At 31.1% G+C, this 17056-nt stretch overlaps 1 protein-coding gene across 1 annotated transcript; it reads left to right on the forward strand.

Annotated features, from left to right (window-relative positions):
• The first annotated feature begins 16372 nt into the window (after window positions 1–16372).
• On the forward strand, window positions 16373–16993 carry LOC134698088 (protein SREK1IP1-like). Its single transcript, XM_063560380.1, has one exon. It carries the CDS (start codon window positions 16373–16375, stop codon window positions 16991–16993), a length of 621 nt encoding a protein of 206 aa, XP_063416450.1.
• Window positions 16994–17056: the final 63 nt, after the last annotated feature.

Consider the following 17056-nt stretch of genomic DNA (forward strand, 5'->3'; position numbering starts at 1 on the left):
TGCTCTTTTTAATCAAATATGAAATTTAATATTTTACATATAGGTGATATTTATTCAAAATGACATTTTTTTCTGTGATAGTTTTCTTTCCACCTTTTCCCCTTTATTAAATTTTTCATGTAAGTTTCATTCTCATATTTTTTTTACAAAAGTTGATCATTATTTTTTCAATTGATTGTATGTATAATTAATCTACATTTTCACTAATCATTATTTTTTTTTATTTTATAAAAATTGCAATCAAATCTGCCAACACATTAGATTGAATTTAGAATATTGATCTCTATCAAATTATTTTCCTTTACCTTATATTTTTTTCTTTCAATATATTTAGTCTTCCATTTTGATGTTTCCTATCTTCTCTAAAAATGCAATTGTTTTCTTTAAAACATCATTCCAATTAATTTATTTAAAATTTTTCAACAACAAAAAATGACATGCCTTTGTAAAAACATACTAGATAGCTTTCTTAACTTTCCATTTAACTATTCAAATATGTGTGAAATGCCGTCTATAGCTTATTGATCATAACTTGAGTGTTTTTAATTCATTTGTTATTTGGATTGTAATTGTCAAGTGTGTTCCAGCTTAAATATCATCATGTTTAGTCCCTAGATATGAATATATAGCTATTTGTTTGTGGTATTGGGAATAATTTATTTATAATAACCAAAACTAACCATTCCGTACATTTTGTTTATACATTCATCCTATTTTTCTACCAATTATTTTGTATAAATGTATACTTGAGTTAAATTTTCTACTGTGCAATGATTTTAATATTTAACTTAAATGCATATTTAATGTTTTTTGTCAGCATATTGTAAAATGATGTAAACGAATGTTGAGTCTTATTTTTGTTTAGAACACATATAGATAATTTCAATTGCACCAATCTGCACTTCCTCCACTTTGTTAGTCAATCTTAAAACAGGAACATAAGGTTAATGCATATATCTTTTAAAAGTCAGTGATACCATTTTTGTCAACTTTTTTTATTTATGCATTCTAATAATAAGTTGAGAATGGAAATGGTGAATGTGTTTAAGAGACAACAACAGAAGGTCACCAATAGGTCTTCAAATTTAGTTTGTTTAAAAGTTATCTTGTGATCAGAGAAATTTTTTATATTTGACCTTGTCATTTTGATAATTTAGATTTTTGTTGTTGTACCATGCTGTACTGTGTAGTAGACCTGTTTAAAAATTTGACTGTCTTGTTCCTTTTATTCCACTTTCACCATTGCCCATAAAATAAGTAAAGAAGTTTTTCATCAGTAATGGACAGATGTTCGATGGAGTTCAATTTCAACTCCAAAAAAACATAGTTTTAGAAATTATAGCACTGTTAGAATGTATTTGACTTATGAGTCTGAATGTCATTTAGGTATCTCTTGACTCTCTTGTATTGACCATAGGAACTTTATTCCCCAAAAAATAGGGATTATTAGTGTAATCTTTTCATATTGATAAAGTTTATTTTGACTGTTTTAGGAATGAACTGTGAAAACTTACTCAGAAACTGAAAAACTAAAAGTTATGTAAGTTGAGGTAACACATCCTGTGCTTTTGATATCGGTTCAAGAAATAAGACAAAACATTAAACATTGGAATTATTATCAAATAATTAATAACTAATAATGTTTTTAAGTTAATTAAAAAAATTGAAAGATAATGCAGAGTATCTAAATGTCTTTTTGTGGACTGTAATTTTCTTTTTTTTATTACACTGTTTGTTTTTCGAATTAAGTTTGAAGATATTAAGCACTGGCATAAACATGGATACTGTAAAACTTTTATTTCTGATGTTTAGCGCTTTTGCTGGAATTATCTGGTATATAATTGTTTGTGAAAAGCAGTGCACTCAAAAATATCACTGTTTTTTATACTCAATAACAAAGGAAGAAAATAAAATTGATCGGAAATATAAAGTTTCAAAATTGTCTTATCTTTATCAAGTAAGCTATGTGTGGTTGTAGTTATATGGACATTTTTTGTGGAATTTTTTAGAAAAAAAATGAATAGTTACCAATCAAATTTTCCTCTATACTATTAATAGATAATTGCACTTTATTCATAAACATATACATATATACATACAGTATGTATTATAATATTTGTTTTACCAAATGATTAAAATTACAGATGCAGAAAACAAATACATGTTGTCAAATATTTGATTAATTTTCAGAATCTGATGTATTGTTAATATCTGATATGTGATAAAATAAATTGTTATTTTTATTATATATCATGTATATTTGAAATAAATTATCATTCCATAAATGTGTTTAGTTTACCAGTTTCGAATAAAGTATCATGGTTGTTTAGGACTCCTTATTGTTGTTCATTTGCTGAAGTAGTTTCAGATTTGTCTATGTCTGCTTAATTCATTTGAAAATGTCTGTGGTGAAATAGTGCATTACATATCATATGGAGACATACTGAATATATATATACATATATATTGACCTTTAAATGAATGTTTGGTGTGTTTGCAGTGGCAATGATGTTCATCAAAAATATATTGCCTGTATGACAATCGCTCAGTATGAGTTCTCTGGCTCACATTCTTTGTATGCTAATGCGGCGTAAAACAAATAACTTTAGTATTAGTAGATAGAAATCTAACACAAGGTTTATGACCACAAAAGGAAGGTTTGAAATGATTTTGGGAGTTTTGATCCCAACAGTTTAGGAATTTGGGGCCGAAAGGGTAGAAAATTAAACTTTGTTTGATTTCATCAAAAAATGAATTATTGGCATGGGGATCTTTGATATGCCAAATCTAACCGTGTATTTAGATTCTCAATTTTTGGTCCTGTTTTCAAATTGGTCTACATTAAGGTCTAAAGGGTAAAAAAATAAACTTAGTTTGATTTTAACAAATATATGGGGTTCTTCTATTATGCTGAATCTAACCACATATTTAGATTTTTAATATTTGGGCCTGGTTATCAAACTGGTCCGCATTGAGGTATAAAGGGTCTAAAATTGAACATTATTTGATTTCATCAAAAATTGAATTTTTGGGGTTCTTTGATATGCTAAATCTAGCCATGTATTTAGATTTTGGATATCCAAATATCTAAAAGTGCTATGAAATGTTTGTATCCGATAACGAGGGATATTGATGCTCTCAGATATTAATTATGAATTGTAATAATACAGAAACAGGTCATTAATAAAAATGGTGCAAAAGTTCAATAGCGAACAACCATGTTATCTGGTAAAAACTGAAGTATATTTATATTATTTTTTCTGATTTATTTGAAAATATATTTCTACAATGCAAATCTCTGCTTTGTTGTTCGAATTTGACTAATCTTTATGTTCATTTTATTTGATCCGCTGTTCGTCAGTTGTATAACATATTGGATGTTTAATATTCAAATAATCGAAATGTGTATCTAGTTTATAAAGATTGTACCAATTATTAATCAAAGCAGATCAAATCGATATATTTCTTTTGTTTGTCGTTATTTACAACAATAACAAGAGTTTGAACAGATACATGCACGTCCTGGTTTGTCCTATTTTAGTAGGTAAGTGATTTAAACAGGGAATGTGGTACAAAGAGTAGAAAATCAAAACTATGTCGAATAAATTAGAGAATGTGGTTTATCAAGTAATTCCAACAAAGTTTTGATCCTACGAAAGTAAAAGTAAATTGAAGACCTATCTGAACAAAATTATAAGCAGGTTTTTTAATTGTACCAATTGTACTAGTAAGTAAAATGGTTTAGTATTAGAGCATTGTCTGAAGACGAAATAAATCTATGTGTGAAAGGTGTTTTGTGCAGCTTCTTAAGCTAGTACATAGTTGTAACTGTCATGATATTCAACTCGTCCTGTAAAGCGATAAAGAAAAAAGTATCTATATTAACGATGTCACTCTCCAAGTTGGGATGTTTGAGAATGTTCTGTTGCAAAAGAATTTACGTCAGGATATTATTTGCAGCCTTAGTTTGTTTATATGTAACATATTTTTTTGTTCATTTTTAGTGCATAAGTAAGCCGTTAGCTTTCTCGTTTGTATTATTTCACATTGTCATTAAGGGGCCTTTTATAGCTGGAAATGCGGTATGGGCTTTGCTCGATGTTGGAGGCCGTATGGTGACCTATAGTTGTAAATGTTTGTGTGATTTGGTCTCTTGTGGAGAGTTGTCTCGTTGGCAATCATATCAATTTTTTTTTTATTATGATCAGGAATAAACACAAATTCATTGTAGAGTTCTTTAATTGCATGATATATATTCGTTTTAGACCTGTTTATGTATGGTCGTTGCAATCAACAAAAACGTTTGTGTAGTTGTTGATTGGGACAAGAACGTTAATACATGTAGGTCATAAACTAAAAATATTTATTTAAGATATTATTATAACATGTATATCATGTTTATGTACTGACAATACTTTGATTACACATTTTAAAATGAGCCCTGCGTCAAATGTTTTTCGACATTTTTTTTCTCGAAAAATGACTTGTGGCTTACTGTCCACATTCAAGCACGTTATGATGTAATCAATAGGTCCGAGACTGTAGTTATTTCGTATTGCATTTCTTTTAGACAATAAATGAAAACTAAAAAAATGGTTTCACAAATGATACGTGACTACAAAGAAAAATCAGGTCTTAAAACACTGTAAAACAATTCATTATGATTGGTATCGTCATAAAATTTGTTGAAATGAACAGTGGTATAGCAAACACAAAATTACCTACCAAATTGTTATTACACAATATAATACACATCGACATATATATAGTAAAAAGTTATTTTATAATGCTAATATTCTGTCTATGTGTGATGGGAAAAGACCTTCATAGAATTGTGAAAATGAGGAAAACAGCTCGCATATATTTTTTACTGTATGTACTAATGTTAGCTCTTATGGTTAAAATATTCAAAGAGCTACAATTAAATATTGGTTCTAGGATTTTCTATCACAAATTTCTACCTGTTCAGTTAAATCTTTATAAAAAGCATATATATTTCTTCCAGAGATTGGTAGTTCAATTACAAAGCATACAGTCACATGAAAAGCAATCTTCTTCAAGCAATGCTGAGAAGTAGAGAGAGACCTTACGGAATCAACTACCAAATGAAATTAATTGGTATTTACACCTTGGTACCTTTAAAATATATTATTTAGACATTTTAACTCTACATACTATGTACCATCATCTCTCAATCATTTTTTATGCTTCTGCATTGTGTTCAATTTTGTTTTCTTGTTCAAAGGTTTTACAGACAATCATTTACCGTTAAAGATGTATAAAACGCGAAAATGAAGAACAGTACAGTGCTCTAATATATTAACCACGTATCAAAAAAGAAAAATATATAACAAATATAACCGTCATCAAAAATATGATATAATCGCTAATGAAACACGTACTCATCAGAGTTTAAATGACGAATTTAAAGACAATAATTTTAACTTAACGAATGGATTTTACAATTGTAAAAAGAATACCATGACAAATATTCGGCTATCAAATGCCCCATTCAGAAACATTTGAATCAATCAAATGAACAAATATTCTGCATTTTTGATATAATAAAAGTTAGGAAAATAATAAAAGACAGAAACGATCAAACGGGATCACCGAGTAACAGGATACTTGTTTGTAAATGTCGCATACGTGCAAAGATTGTGGCGATATAAAACATGTGTGTGAGTTAAAGCACCCCCTCCTCCCCCCGTAACCTGGGACAGTAGCGTTGCAGCAAAAATCAGTAGAAACTGAAATGACTATTTTTGCTAATGAATTAACTCGGTAAATTGGTACAATCATGGTAATTTTGTTGAAATTGTTCATTGGTTTTTTTTGCTGAATTCTTATGAATGCATGTGTGTGAAAACAATAATTCATATAGAAACAATTATAACGAAAATGTAGCTTCATACCTTTTTGGAAATAAGAAAAATCATACAATAAAGAATTGTTCATAAATATCCTTTAAAGGAAAGTAAAAAAAAAGACATCATCCTACCATACATATCTATTGGCCAATTCCTTTGAATAGTAGCGAAAATACGAAAACATCCTACAATGAACAACTGTTTGCTCATTCCATTTAAAGGAAAGTAAGAAAAAAAATGTTACTACGATGAAGAATTGTAGCAGGTGTAAGCAAATTCATTTAAAAAGAAGAAAACATCATACGATGAAGGACTGTCAGCTAATACCTTTTAACATGTTTAATGTAAAGTAAACATAAGAAATGTCCTACGATGAAGATATGTAAGCAAATTCCTTAAAAGGGAAAGTAAATGTAAGCAAATATCCTATGATGAAGAGCTGTTTTAAAACACATTCCTTCAAAAGTAAAGTACAAATTTAAATAAAAAAATTAAGTACAATAGTTTCGTTATAACTGTTTAATTAAAAAAGGAAATCTATAATTCAAATATATTATTTATGTGCATGCATGTAGTCTAATAATTAGTGTGTAATTAATTTCAAGCATATTTTAAAATAATACTCTGACACATGAAGGTTTTAAATGTCTTGTATATCATAATATTTGTGATGTAAGTTATTTTTGCAATATGGATCGTCAATGAACTAAATATAGAAACGAAAGTAAGTATTAGGGAAGTCCCCGTTGCCAGGTAAATAAAGCTAGAGTTTACAACCAAAATGGCAGGTAATAACACATTTTCTCCATTCATTTTGTTGGTTCATATTCAAACCACTGTTCCTTTACCACATACGTTAGCTTAAGATAGCAATTTACATATTTCTCCTAATAAAGACCGGTTTTAATTTTACAAAATTCAACGTCTTTATTATAATATATTAAAAGAATGGCCACTCTTTGCTTTTTTGAGTAACACATATCTAATCTTACGGAGAATTGAACTAAACTGTACTTGTGTTTACTTCACCCTTATCATTAGTCTGCATTTTACTTGCTGTACCTTTCCTGTAAGCGTTACCTCTGCTCGACCTGTTCTTTTAAAACTATTTGAAAGAAACTAAATCATGCTCGTCATAGTCTAAACTATATTATACTTTGATTAAACCATACTTTACCAAGTCTGAACCTTACAAAATCAAGGCTTTTAAATCTTTGACTAACAATTTCTCTGTAAGAAGATAAATTGCCAGATTAGGATAATTACTGGGGAACCGTTGTTTTATGAGACGACAAAAAGTCTTGTCATTCGAATTTACATTATTTGATTTGCAATAACCATTTTATGATGTGCACTTGCCACTTTGTGATGTGGAAACATGATGCTGGTTGGTTTACTTCATCAGATGATGTCATAATGCATTTTTGCTTTTTCGAGGGGGTATTTTATATTGGTAAGAAAGCCGTAGTCCCGGAGTTAACCCTTAATTTTTCTTCACTTCTTGTCAAATAAGATTGGGACTGAGTTGACTTCTTTCCTTCTCTGAATTTCGAACTACAAACTTAACAGTGACAGACAAGTGATACAGTAGCTAGACATTAGGACCTATTGGCCTCGGAGGGCCCCGTTTATCATGTTTATGAAAGAAAGTATTAATTAGTGATAAAAATTGTTTTTTGGTTTGTAATAATTGATTTAAATCTTTTCAGAAACAGTTTCAAACACTATTTTTGGTTTGTTTATTTGTTACATTTTTTCAATAAAAAACACATCGGTAGCTGATACGACACTGGATCTGCTAGCTAAGAAACAAGACAACCATTCTAAAATATAGAAATACATAATATCCTTTGGTAGACCAAATATTTGAACTCTTGTTGCACAACACACAGTCGAGAACAAATAAGTCAAAAACTTTAAAAGAGGGACGAAAGATACCAGAGGGACAGTCAAACTCATAAATCAAAAATAAACTGACAACGCCGTGGCTAAAAAGGATAAAGACATGCAGACAAACAATAGTACGTATGACACAACATAGAAAACTAAAGAATAAGTAATACATGTACGAACCCCACCAAAAACTAGGGATGATCTCAAGTGCTCAGGAAGGGAGAGCAGATCCTGCTCAACATTAGCACCGTCATTTTGATTAAAAATCCGGTGAATAGTCTAATCAGGAAGTCACGTTCATGAGAGATAAAGGATTGTAGTTAACCTGTGTTACAGTCCGATCGAATAATACCTTAACTTGGCCACTCATATTTCAAAAAAAAAATTAACAATTTTCAACAATTATATAAAATGCGATTTTTCTAAAACGAGGTAAAATCGTGCTAATCTTCATCTCTTTTTTAAAAAAAATCAACGGTTTCTAAGAAAATGAAAGCACATCATACAAAGACGTTTAGACATCTTATGACGGAGAAACCGATCATCATGTACAAATGAAATTAACAATCACACAATAAAATGACAAAACCACATCATATTAACATGTTTCCACATAATGTAGGAAATGCACATCATAAAAAGATATTTGCACATCATAAAATGATCATATAAAGGTGTTTTCATATCGTATGAGGAATAGGCACATGTTATTATTAATTCAGATATTTATAAAATTAGCATATCAAGACAGTTCCATATAATCTAATGTTGACGCAAAATTATCAGATTAGAGAATGCAGCAATTCAAAATTGCTTTGCTTAAAACATATTAGAAAAAAAGTGGACCACAATTATTTCCACAAAATGGTCAGTGTTTTTGCCAGATTAGACAAACAAATTGATAAATCTTAAGAGAATTTCTAACACTTTTCAAACAGACTTAACTATATATTTTTTCAGAATTAACAATCAAAAATGCATCAATAGCTTTATATCATTATCTGTGTCAGAACATTGTTGGGATAGAGAAACATGTAAAAACTCTCAGAATGATGAACAATGTCAGAGACAATTTACAGTGCGACAAGATGTGTACAAGTATTACAAGCGGCAGTTTCGGCGAGGGACTTATAATGCGAGGTAGTACTAGTGATTTCGATGTTATGTAGGTTGTAAAACTGAGTGAGGTTTGTGAAGATACACACGTTCATTTTAGTGCTGATAAAATACGTTTTACAATGGAAATGGAAGATACACAGCCAGGTTTCTTTAACTAAGCTACGTCTAGTGCACAGTAACTACTCTAGTTTTGTAAAAGAGTGTAATAAAATTGGTGGTGATTTCTAACTTTCAAATCTTTCAATTAAACAAAGATATGCAACCAACTGTTTTTCAACTGTACATGGGCCATGTTTGTCCGACGACGATGGAATGTATGACATTGCACTCTGTTTTCATTGTAAATCATGGATAACACCTGCCAATCAATGGGTCACACGATCGAATAAATCATGGCCAAGATCTGATGTTAAACAGGTCATTGTAAAGCACGGTGTTCTCTTTGTACCTGTAGGTGTGAAGGGATCTACACAAGAAGAATTAGAATGGCGAATATTATTTTCCGTTGGTGAAAAACTACTTATTTATTCATTTTCACATACACAAACTATGTTATGTACTTTTGAAAATTCTCCTGAAAGACGTAATAGCTTTCGACATAGATTGTAAAGAATTGCTTTGTTCATATTTTATGAAAACAATTTTGTTTTGGATATGTGAAGAATTGCCTTTATCAATACGGAAACCTGAAAACTTGATATCTTGTTACATGAGATGTTTCAGTAGACTTATATATTGTGTTGAGTACAAGATTTGTGCGCATTATTTTATTCCTGAAAATAATTTATTTGAGAATAAGATACACGGAATAGCACGGGAAAATCTTTTGAATAAGTTGTATATTCTAAAAAGTTATGGTTGAAATGTATCTTATTGTCAGACCAAATCTCGAATTTGAATGCATTGTCGCCTGGTATAATCAAGGAGACAATGTGTTTATATGTCATGGGTGTTATAAGATTTTATAATACCCAAATGTTTCTTTGTGACATTTTCAATTCTACTGTTCATTCAATTTTGGTAAAAGTGATATACATGGTCTTGTCGATTAAGAGTTCAAAAATCAAATACCTGTTCACATACTATTTATCAAAGTTGTATTGCAAAAGTGAGGGATTTCTGCTATTGGAGGATATGCCATCTAATAAATCTATTTATACAGAGTATCATACTTATATAAGTACTCTTCTTCTAAGCACACGTCCCGAGGCTGTATCTGAATGGCTGATGTTAGCTTCATTCTTCTACAAAAGAAAACAATACAATACAGTTCTTATTATTATTCAGTACTCACTACTCAAAGGTACACCTGAAAAACTTTATCAGAATATGGAGTTTTCAGATATTCATTTTGAACTATTTGATTCTGATGTATTTAGGAATGTGCCAATTATTCGGTTATGGACATTTTTTCTATTAGGTTTATTGTACATTCAAAACTCTAAGTGACAACCGGATGAATTAAGAACTACACATTTTTCCTCCTATAGTATATGCTAATTTTCTTAGTTTTTTATGTCATTATCATTTGAAAAATAGCAGGCAATGCTGGAATTCTCTCAGGGATTTACAGTTGACACTAGTTATTCGAAAGGTTTATCTTACAACATGCTTGCTATAGGGTTTCAATTATTAGGTGAAAGACAGGCAGCCAGACAATCATTTAATATGCAATCAATAAAATTATTCCCAAATGAAAAGCACAACTGCGCATTCAATACATTGTCTTTGATAAACTGTGAATGTTTCTGTGTTTATTAATGTGTTGATACGCATATTAATGCTATGTTTTCCATAAAGTGTATTTCGAAATAAATGCTTTTATAAGTTTTGTTTTTAAATTGATATATACTTTGTTACTGTAAGTCTTATTGTTTGTGAATTAAAGAAAATTAAATATGTCGGAACAACACGGATAGGTCTGCAAGCAAAACAAGCTTGAAGGCATTTGTAGGAGTCAAAATTTGTAGATGAAAGTCCGTATAACTGTCCAAAGTCAAAATGCAAGTAAAAACTAGCGGGACCAAACATAAACTCGATATGTTATTTATCATAATAAGCTCAAATACTGAAATATCATCTCAATATGTGAAGGCGTTTTTGAAAAATGTCCATATATCTGTTATTATCAATAAATTTCCTTTTAAGGCCTGTGAGTTCGGCAAAAAATCAGCGGAGAAGACTCGTATACTTAAAATCAGCTAGTTGTATGACTTCCGTATAATTATCTGTTGCAGAATGATAGAGTGATGAGTAAAGGGTAAAATTGTGTGGTCCTAAACTCTTTGTGTCGAAGCCAAATGAATTATGGGTCAATAATGGGCGATGTTTAAGACAAAATCCCTTTATTCAAATGATTACGAACAGCGGTATACTACTGTTGTCTTTATTTACGTCGACTATGATATATTACAGTCCGTGAATGTTGTAAACTACCCACTTATAAAAAAGAAGATGTGGTATGATTGCCAATGAGACAACTATCAACAAATGACCAAAATGACACAGACATTATCAACTATAGGTCACCGTACGGCCTTCAACAATGAGCAAAGCCCATACCGCATAGTCAGCTATAAAAGGCCCCGATAAGACAATGTAAAACAATTCAAACGAGAAAACTAACGGCCTTATTTATGTAAAACAATGAACGAAAAACAAATATGTAACACATAAACAAACGACAACCACTGAATTACAGGCTCCTGACTTGGGACAGGCACATACATAAATAATGTGGCGGAGTTAAACATGTTAGCGGGATCCCAACCCCCCTAACCTGGGACAGTGGTATAATAGTACAACATAAGAACGAACTATAAAAATCAGTTGAAAAAGGTTTAACTCATCAGATGGACAAAAATACAAGTGGACGTGGCCGGGTACATCATTTCACAATTCACCATACACCATTAGACCATACACCATGTGCCATTACACCAATCACGTAACACCTTTGCATCATACACCTAACACATTTTATCTACACCATCCAAAGTCAATCATAATGCAATTTAATTTCAGAGAAAGCGTGCGACTACAATTTTTTTTGGTATTTTAATTAACTAATGTAGATCACAATATTGTAACATGTGTAAATTAGTGTATCAAATTAAACATCAGTCTCTATCAATTTGTTGCATAGTTTTAAACTTTGATAACCACACTTTATATATGTTACTGGGATTTTCTAAATTTAGGCATTTTGTAAAATGCATGAAAACTTAAGGCATTTTCTAAAATGGCTGCAAGATTCAGTCATTTTACATTACATAATAACTAAATTTTCTAGGTATTTTACAAAATGCATGGAAAAATTGAAAGGCATTTGACAAAATGCCTGAAATTCGTTTTAGAATGAAATGTACTAAAAAAAAACAATTGAAAGCTCTGAAAATCGGAGAAAATTTATTTATGATAACTACCGAATAAAAAGCATAGAACTTGACAACGATTTATTATTTCTCAAAATGTTTTAATGACAGAACTGTCACACAATATTTGTCATGAGTTTTGGCTTTGCAAATACATTGTTTGGCGTAAATAGTTATCAAAGGTACCAGGATTATAATTTCATACGCCAGTCTACATTATACTCATCAGTGACGCTCAGATCAAAAAAGTTATAAGGCCAAACAAGTACAAAGTTGAAAAGCATAGAGGACCCGAAATTCCAATAAGTTCCTGGGATAAGAAAAGCCTTAGTTTAAAAAAAAATCAAAGTTTTGTAACAGAAAATTCATAAAATGCCCGTATAATTGATATTCATGTCAACACCAAAGTGCTGACTACTGGGCTAGTGATTCGCTCGGGAACGAAACGTCCACCAGCAGTGGCATCGACCCAGTGGTTTAAATAGTTATCAAAGGTACCAGGATTATAATTTAATATGCCAGACGCAATTTTGGTCAACATAGTCTGGTTTTAGCATTTTAGCCACATTAGCACTGAAAATCTTGACCCTAACACATCTCACAGAAATATCTGATTTTCAATGTCTAATTTGATTTGTATTTCAAGAAATATGGCTTATAGCTTTTTAACAAATGAAGCAATTCTGCCCATGACGAGTGATGCAACTTATGCAGGAGAAAGTTATCCTGACACTGTTATTTCATGGTGGATTTTTCAAAATTTTAACCACAGTCAACTACTGTCTCACTCACTCATCAGATTACAAAGACCAAGGATCTCCCTTGAGACAGTTAAGATTAACATACTCTTTGTTGCTCAATAAAACACGGCCTTGTATGGTCACCTCGATGCTATAGAGGAAATTGGTTTGGATGTTGATTTATAAATCCTCATTATTTTTTAATTGGAACATTAAATAAATTGCCAACTGTTAAAAATGTGCACGTTTATTGCTGTTCTGCAGGTGGAATTTTCTGTCAATATCTAAAATACTCCCATTTCAATCGCAAGCTGCAGTCGACATTTCTGTCCTTTATCTAGGTCAATCCATTGCAGACATAACCCATACGAATTATAATAATGAATGACATATATGCGATTGAAAACAAACAACATTCAGTCAATTAACTCAATTTGCCCTTTTAACCCTAGATTATGTAAACAAAAAAGTCATTTGTAAATTTTGTTCAATTGACAGAACAATTTGACCATTCTGCCATTTTGACAAAATAATCATAAAGGAGTAGGTCCGGTAAGGGCCGATTTTGGCCTCAAATTTCAGGTTCATCTAACGCACCTTTTCGGACACTTTTTAAACACTTAAGTGTCTATTTCATTTTTGATTCGATTAGTTTATGTGAAAGATTTTAACTGATCTAGTCATTAAAAACGCGCTGATTCAAGCTTAAATATGAAAAATCTATCAAATATGCCAAAAAACGTCACTTTTCAGATGGTTTTTGTCAAAAATGAAAGTGGCCGCACCCGTGTTCATCCTCAAACTTTATATATGTTTTGTATTATCATCAAATACAACTTACATTTCAATATAATGAATGAACACGAATGCAGCCACTTTCATTTTAGACGGAAACCGTCTAAAAATTTACTAAAATGCTAACATTTTGAGGATTTCAGTAATTTAGCATGACTTAATGATGCTAGAACGCGATATTTGTGCATTGTATTGTCAAAAACAGCTCATATTTATGTAGCAGAAGCATTTTACTTTCCAAAATATAGCTTAAAGATTACAATTTCATAATTTTCTAAAACTGCTATATTTTGGGGCCAAAAAGGAGTCTCACTGAACCTTCTCCTTTATGAAATACAGAGTAAGTATAAGACTTTAACGTAGTTTCACTAAACAAAACATACCATATGACATACAAACCTTCCCAGTTGGTTTTTGGAAAAGAAATTAATTCTACTAAACCGTTAATAATTTTCTTTGCAAAATATTGTGTTTATGTTCACTGTTGTCGTTTGGATCTCAAATATATCCTTCTTCATAAATTTGTTGAATTTCGTTTCAAATTTTCCGGCAGTTTATAAAATTAATAGGTATTTTTAGTCATTTTGAATAATGCCTGTCAATATTAGGCATTTTATAAATTGCCTGAATATTCAGTCATTTTACAAAATGCCTAAATTTAGAAAATGCCTATAGCATATACATGTTAAACATTCACATCACTCCTCATACACCAATAACCTTACACTATACCATAGCACCATATGTAAAGCAAAATTCAATCCGGATGATACATTATACGGCAGGAAAATGTTACAGAAGTTGTTATTTTTTCATCTAGTGTATAATAGTCCATTGTGACATATTATCCATCGACGTGCAATTCTATCTTGGAAGTTAAAATATTGAATAGTTAATAAAAAAACCACTTAATCTTTGCAAATTGTATGGACTAATAATAGTGTATTTGAATATAAACTAAATTAGTAAATAAAAAAAACAAGCATATGTATTATAATTGAAAATAATATCCTGAAATATCAGACAAGACAGGTATTATGAAACATATAGAACAAAACAGGAAGGTATGTCACGGATCCTAATTGTGAAATATTATCATGGTCAATTTAAAATACAAAATTAGGTAAGTGAAATACAGGTAAAAGTGAGTTGTTTTCAGATATCGGTACACATAAAAAGTAAAGGTAGAAATATAGTTGCATTACAACAGTTAAGATATATAACAATACAATGAATAATAGAATGCATACAATACAGATGAAACCAGATGATTCATAACATAACAATATATAGGAACAAAAACAATTTCTACAGCTGGATAGTGTTTACCTGTAAACTATTTTATGTTTTATTAAATTATGATTTAGGTCATCTTTTTATTTAAATCATTATAACAAATATAAATGGCTCAAAATTACCTCCCTTTGATTGATAAATTATGCAAATATGTTCTACTTTGGTGAAACAGTTATTATTATGGTCATGTATATATTTATTACGAATACCTTACATAGTAGACAATGATATTCTTATTTAACAAGGTTGTGTGAAATATGGAACGGAACATATATACTGGTATATACTATCTGCATAAGACAGATAGAATTTCAGTCCTCCGAATCTACCTGAGAAATACCATGTCTGAAAAGAAAATACTGTGACAAATTATCCCTAGGATAAAATATCACAGAGGAAAAAATATCACAGAGGAAAAAATATAATAAACCGTTACACGAGAGGTTGAGTTATGGCCCTTGAACCAAGGTGATTAGTGTTTTATAGCTCCGCAAAAAAGTGAATTTTTGAAAGATTGCAGCTGATAGTATGGTATGAATTGTTGAAAACTGTATGCAATATATGTTTACATTCCTTTTGAGACTAAAACATTCAAAAACGGACAAATAGTTTAGTATTTATCGATGTGTAAAGACAAAAAAAATCCAAACGAAGAAAACAAAATGGCCACCTCTCATGCCGAAGCAGCTAGAGATGAAAACAGATACAAAAACAAAAATGATGACTGCAAGATTGGTAATGTCAAACCAATATTTCTTCTCGAAACAGACGTATTTGGTGAACATGATATGAATCATTTAGGTCAACGCCCATTCCTACTAAATATAGAGGTATATCGAGCAATAGAAGAGCAGGTACCAGTTAGAGCTTTAATTGGGTTACAGAGAGTTCGAGGCATCTGGCGAATATATTTCGACAATGAACAAGACAAAAAAGAACTACTGTCATTGGGATTAACCATCAGAAGAAAATCAATAACCCTGTACTTGAGAAACCCAAAAGTAACCATGAATGAAGAACCAAACGCTATAAAGGTACGAGTCAAAAATGTTCCTCTATCAGCAGATGACGACCAAATCCTGAGAACTCTTGAAACCTCAGTTAGCAAGTGTGAGATAATCACTCACTCTAGGGAAAGATTGACAATCTTGTAACAAACTGCAGAACAGGTGATAGGATAGTCATATGCAAACCTTTTGATCCGCCGCTGCCGAGGTCGATGAAAATATGCAATTATTGGGCTACTATTAGCCATTTTGGCCAAGCATCTACAAGCAGACCAAATATGAAATATAGTAAGTGTCTAGATGAAGGGCACACAGCAAACAATTGTTCAAACGGATGGAAGTGTAAAAAATGTGGTCAGCTAGGACATAGACAATATGAGTGTGAAGAGCATTCTGATGTTGAAGTTGAGGAAGAAGGCAATACATATATGACCAACATGGAGAGTGTCTGCAATCCAGACATTTTCCATGAAAGTGAAAATGATGTACAGACCAATCAACAAACTGAAGATAATGATGAGTCAGTCCAGGATAGTGATGTCGATTCCAAATGCACGACAAAACCTCTCCTGAATACCAAGGGTAGAAGTTGGTCAGAGAGTGACACGGAACATTCGCATTTGAACCTTGGTGCTCAGGAAAGTAAGTCCACTGGAAAAGACAATTCCCAACAGCATAAGGAAAAACATAAAATCAATAAAAGTGTTGACAGAAGACCAGGTATCTCGAGGTATTTGACAGCAAGACCGAGTCATGATCAGAGTGACACTACAAATAGCATACCTAAACAGTCAAAAACAAAGAACATTGAAAAATCGCCAGTAACCCCAACAGAGAATCTGCATGACGCAACACGAGATGAGGCTGCTAAGAAGCCAAAAAAAGAGACGCTAATTTAATATCTGTTATTAAATTAAAATACAAAATATAAGACTATAGAACTCTTTTATTTTAAATTATAA

This window comes from Mytilus trossulus, chromosome 14 (assembly GCF_036588685.1).
Source record: "Mytilus trossulus isolate FHL-02 chromosome 14, PNRI_Mtr1.1.1.hap1, whole genome shotgun sequence".
NCBI classification, from domain to species: domain Eukaryota; kingdom Metazoa; phylum Mollusca; class Bivalvia; order Mytilida; family Mytilidae; genus Mytilus; species Mytilus trossulus.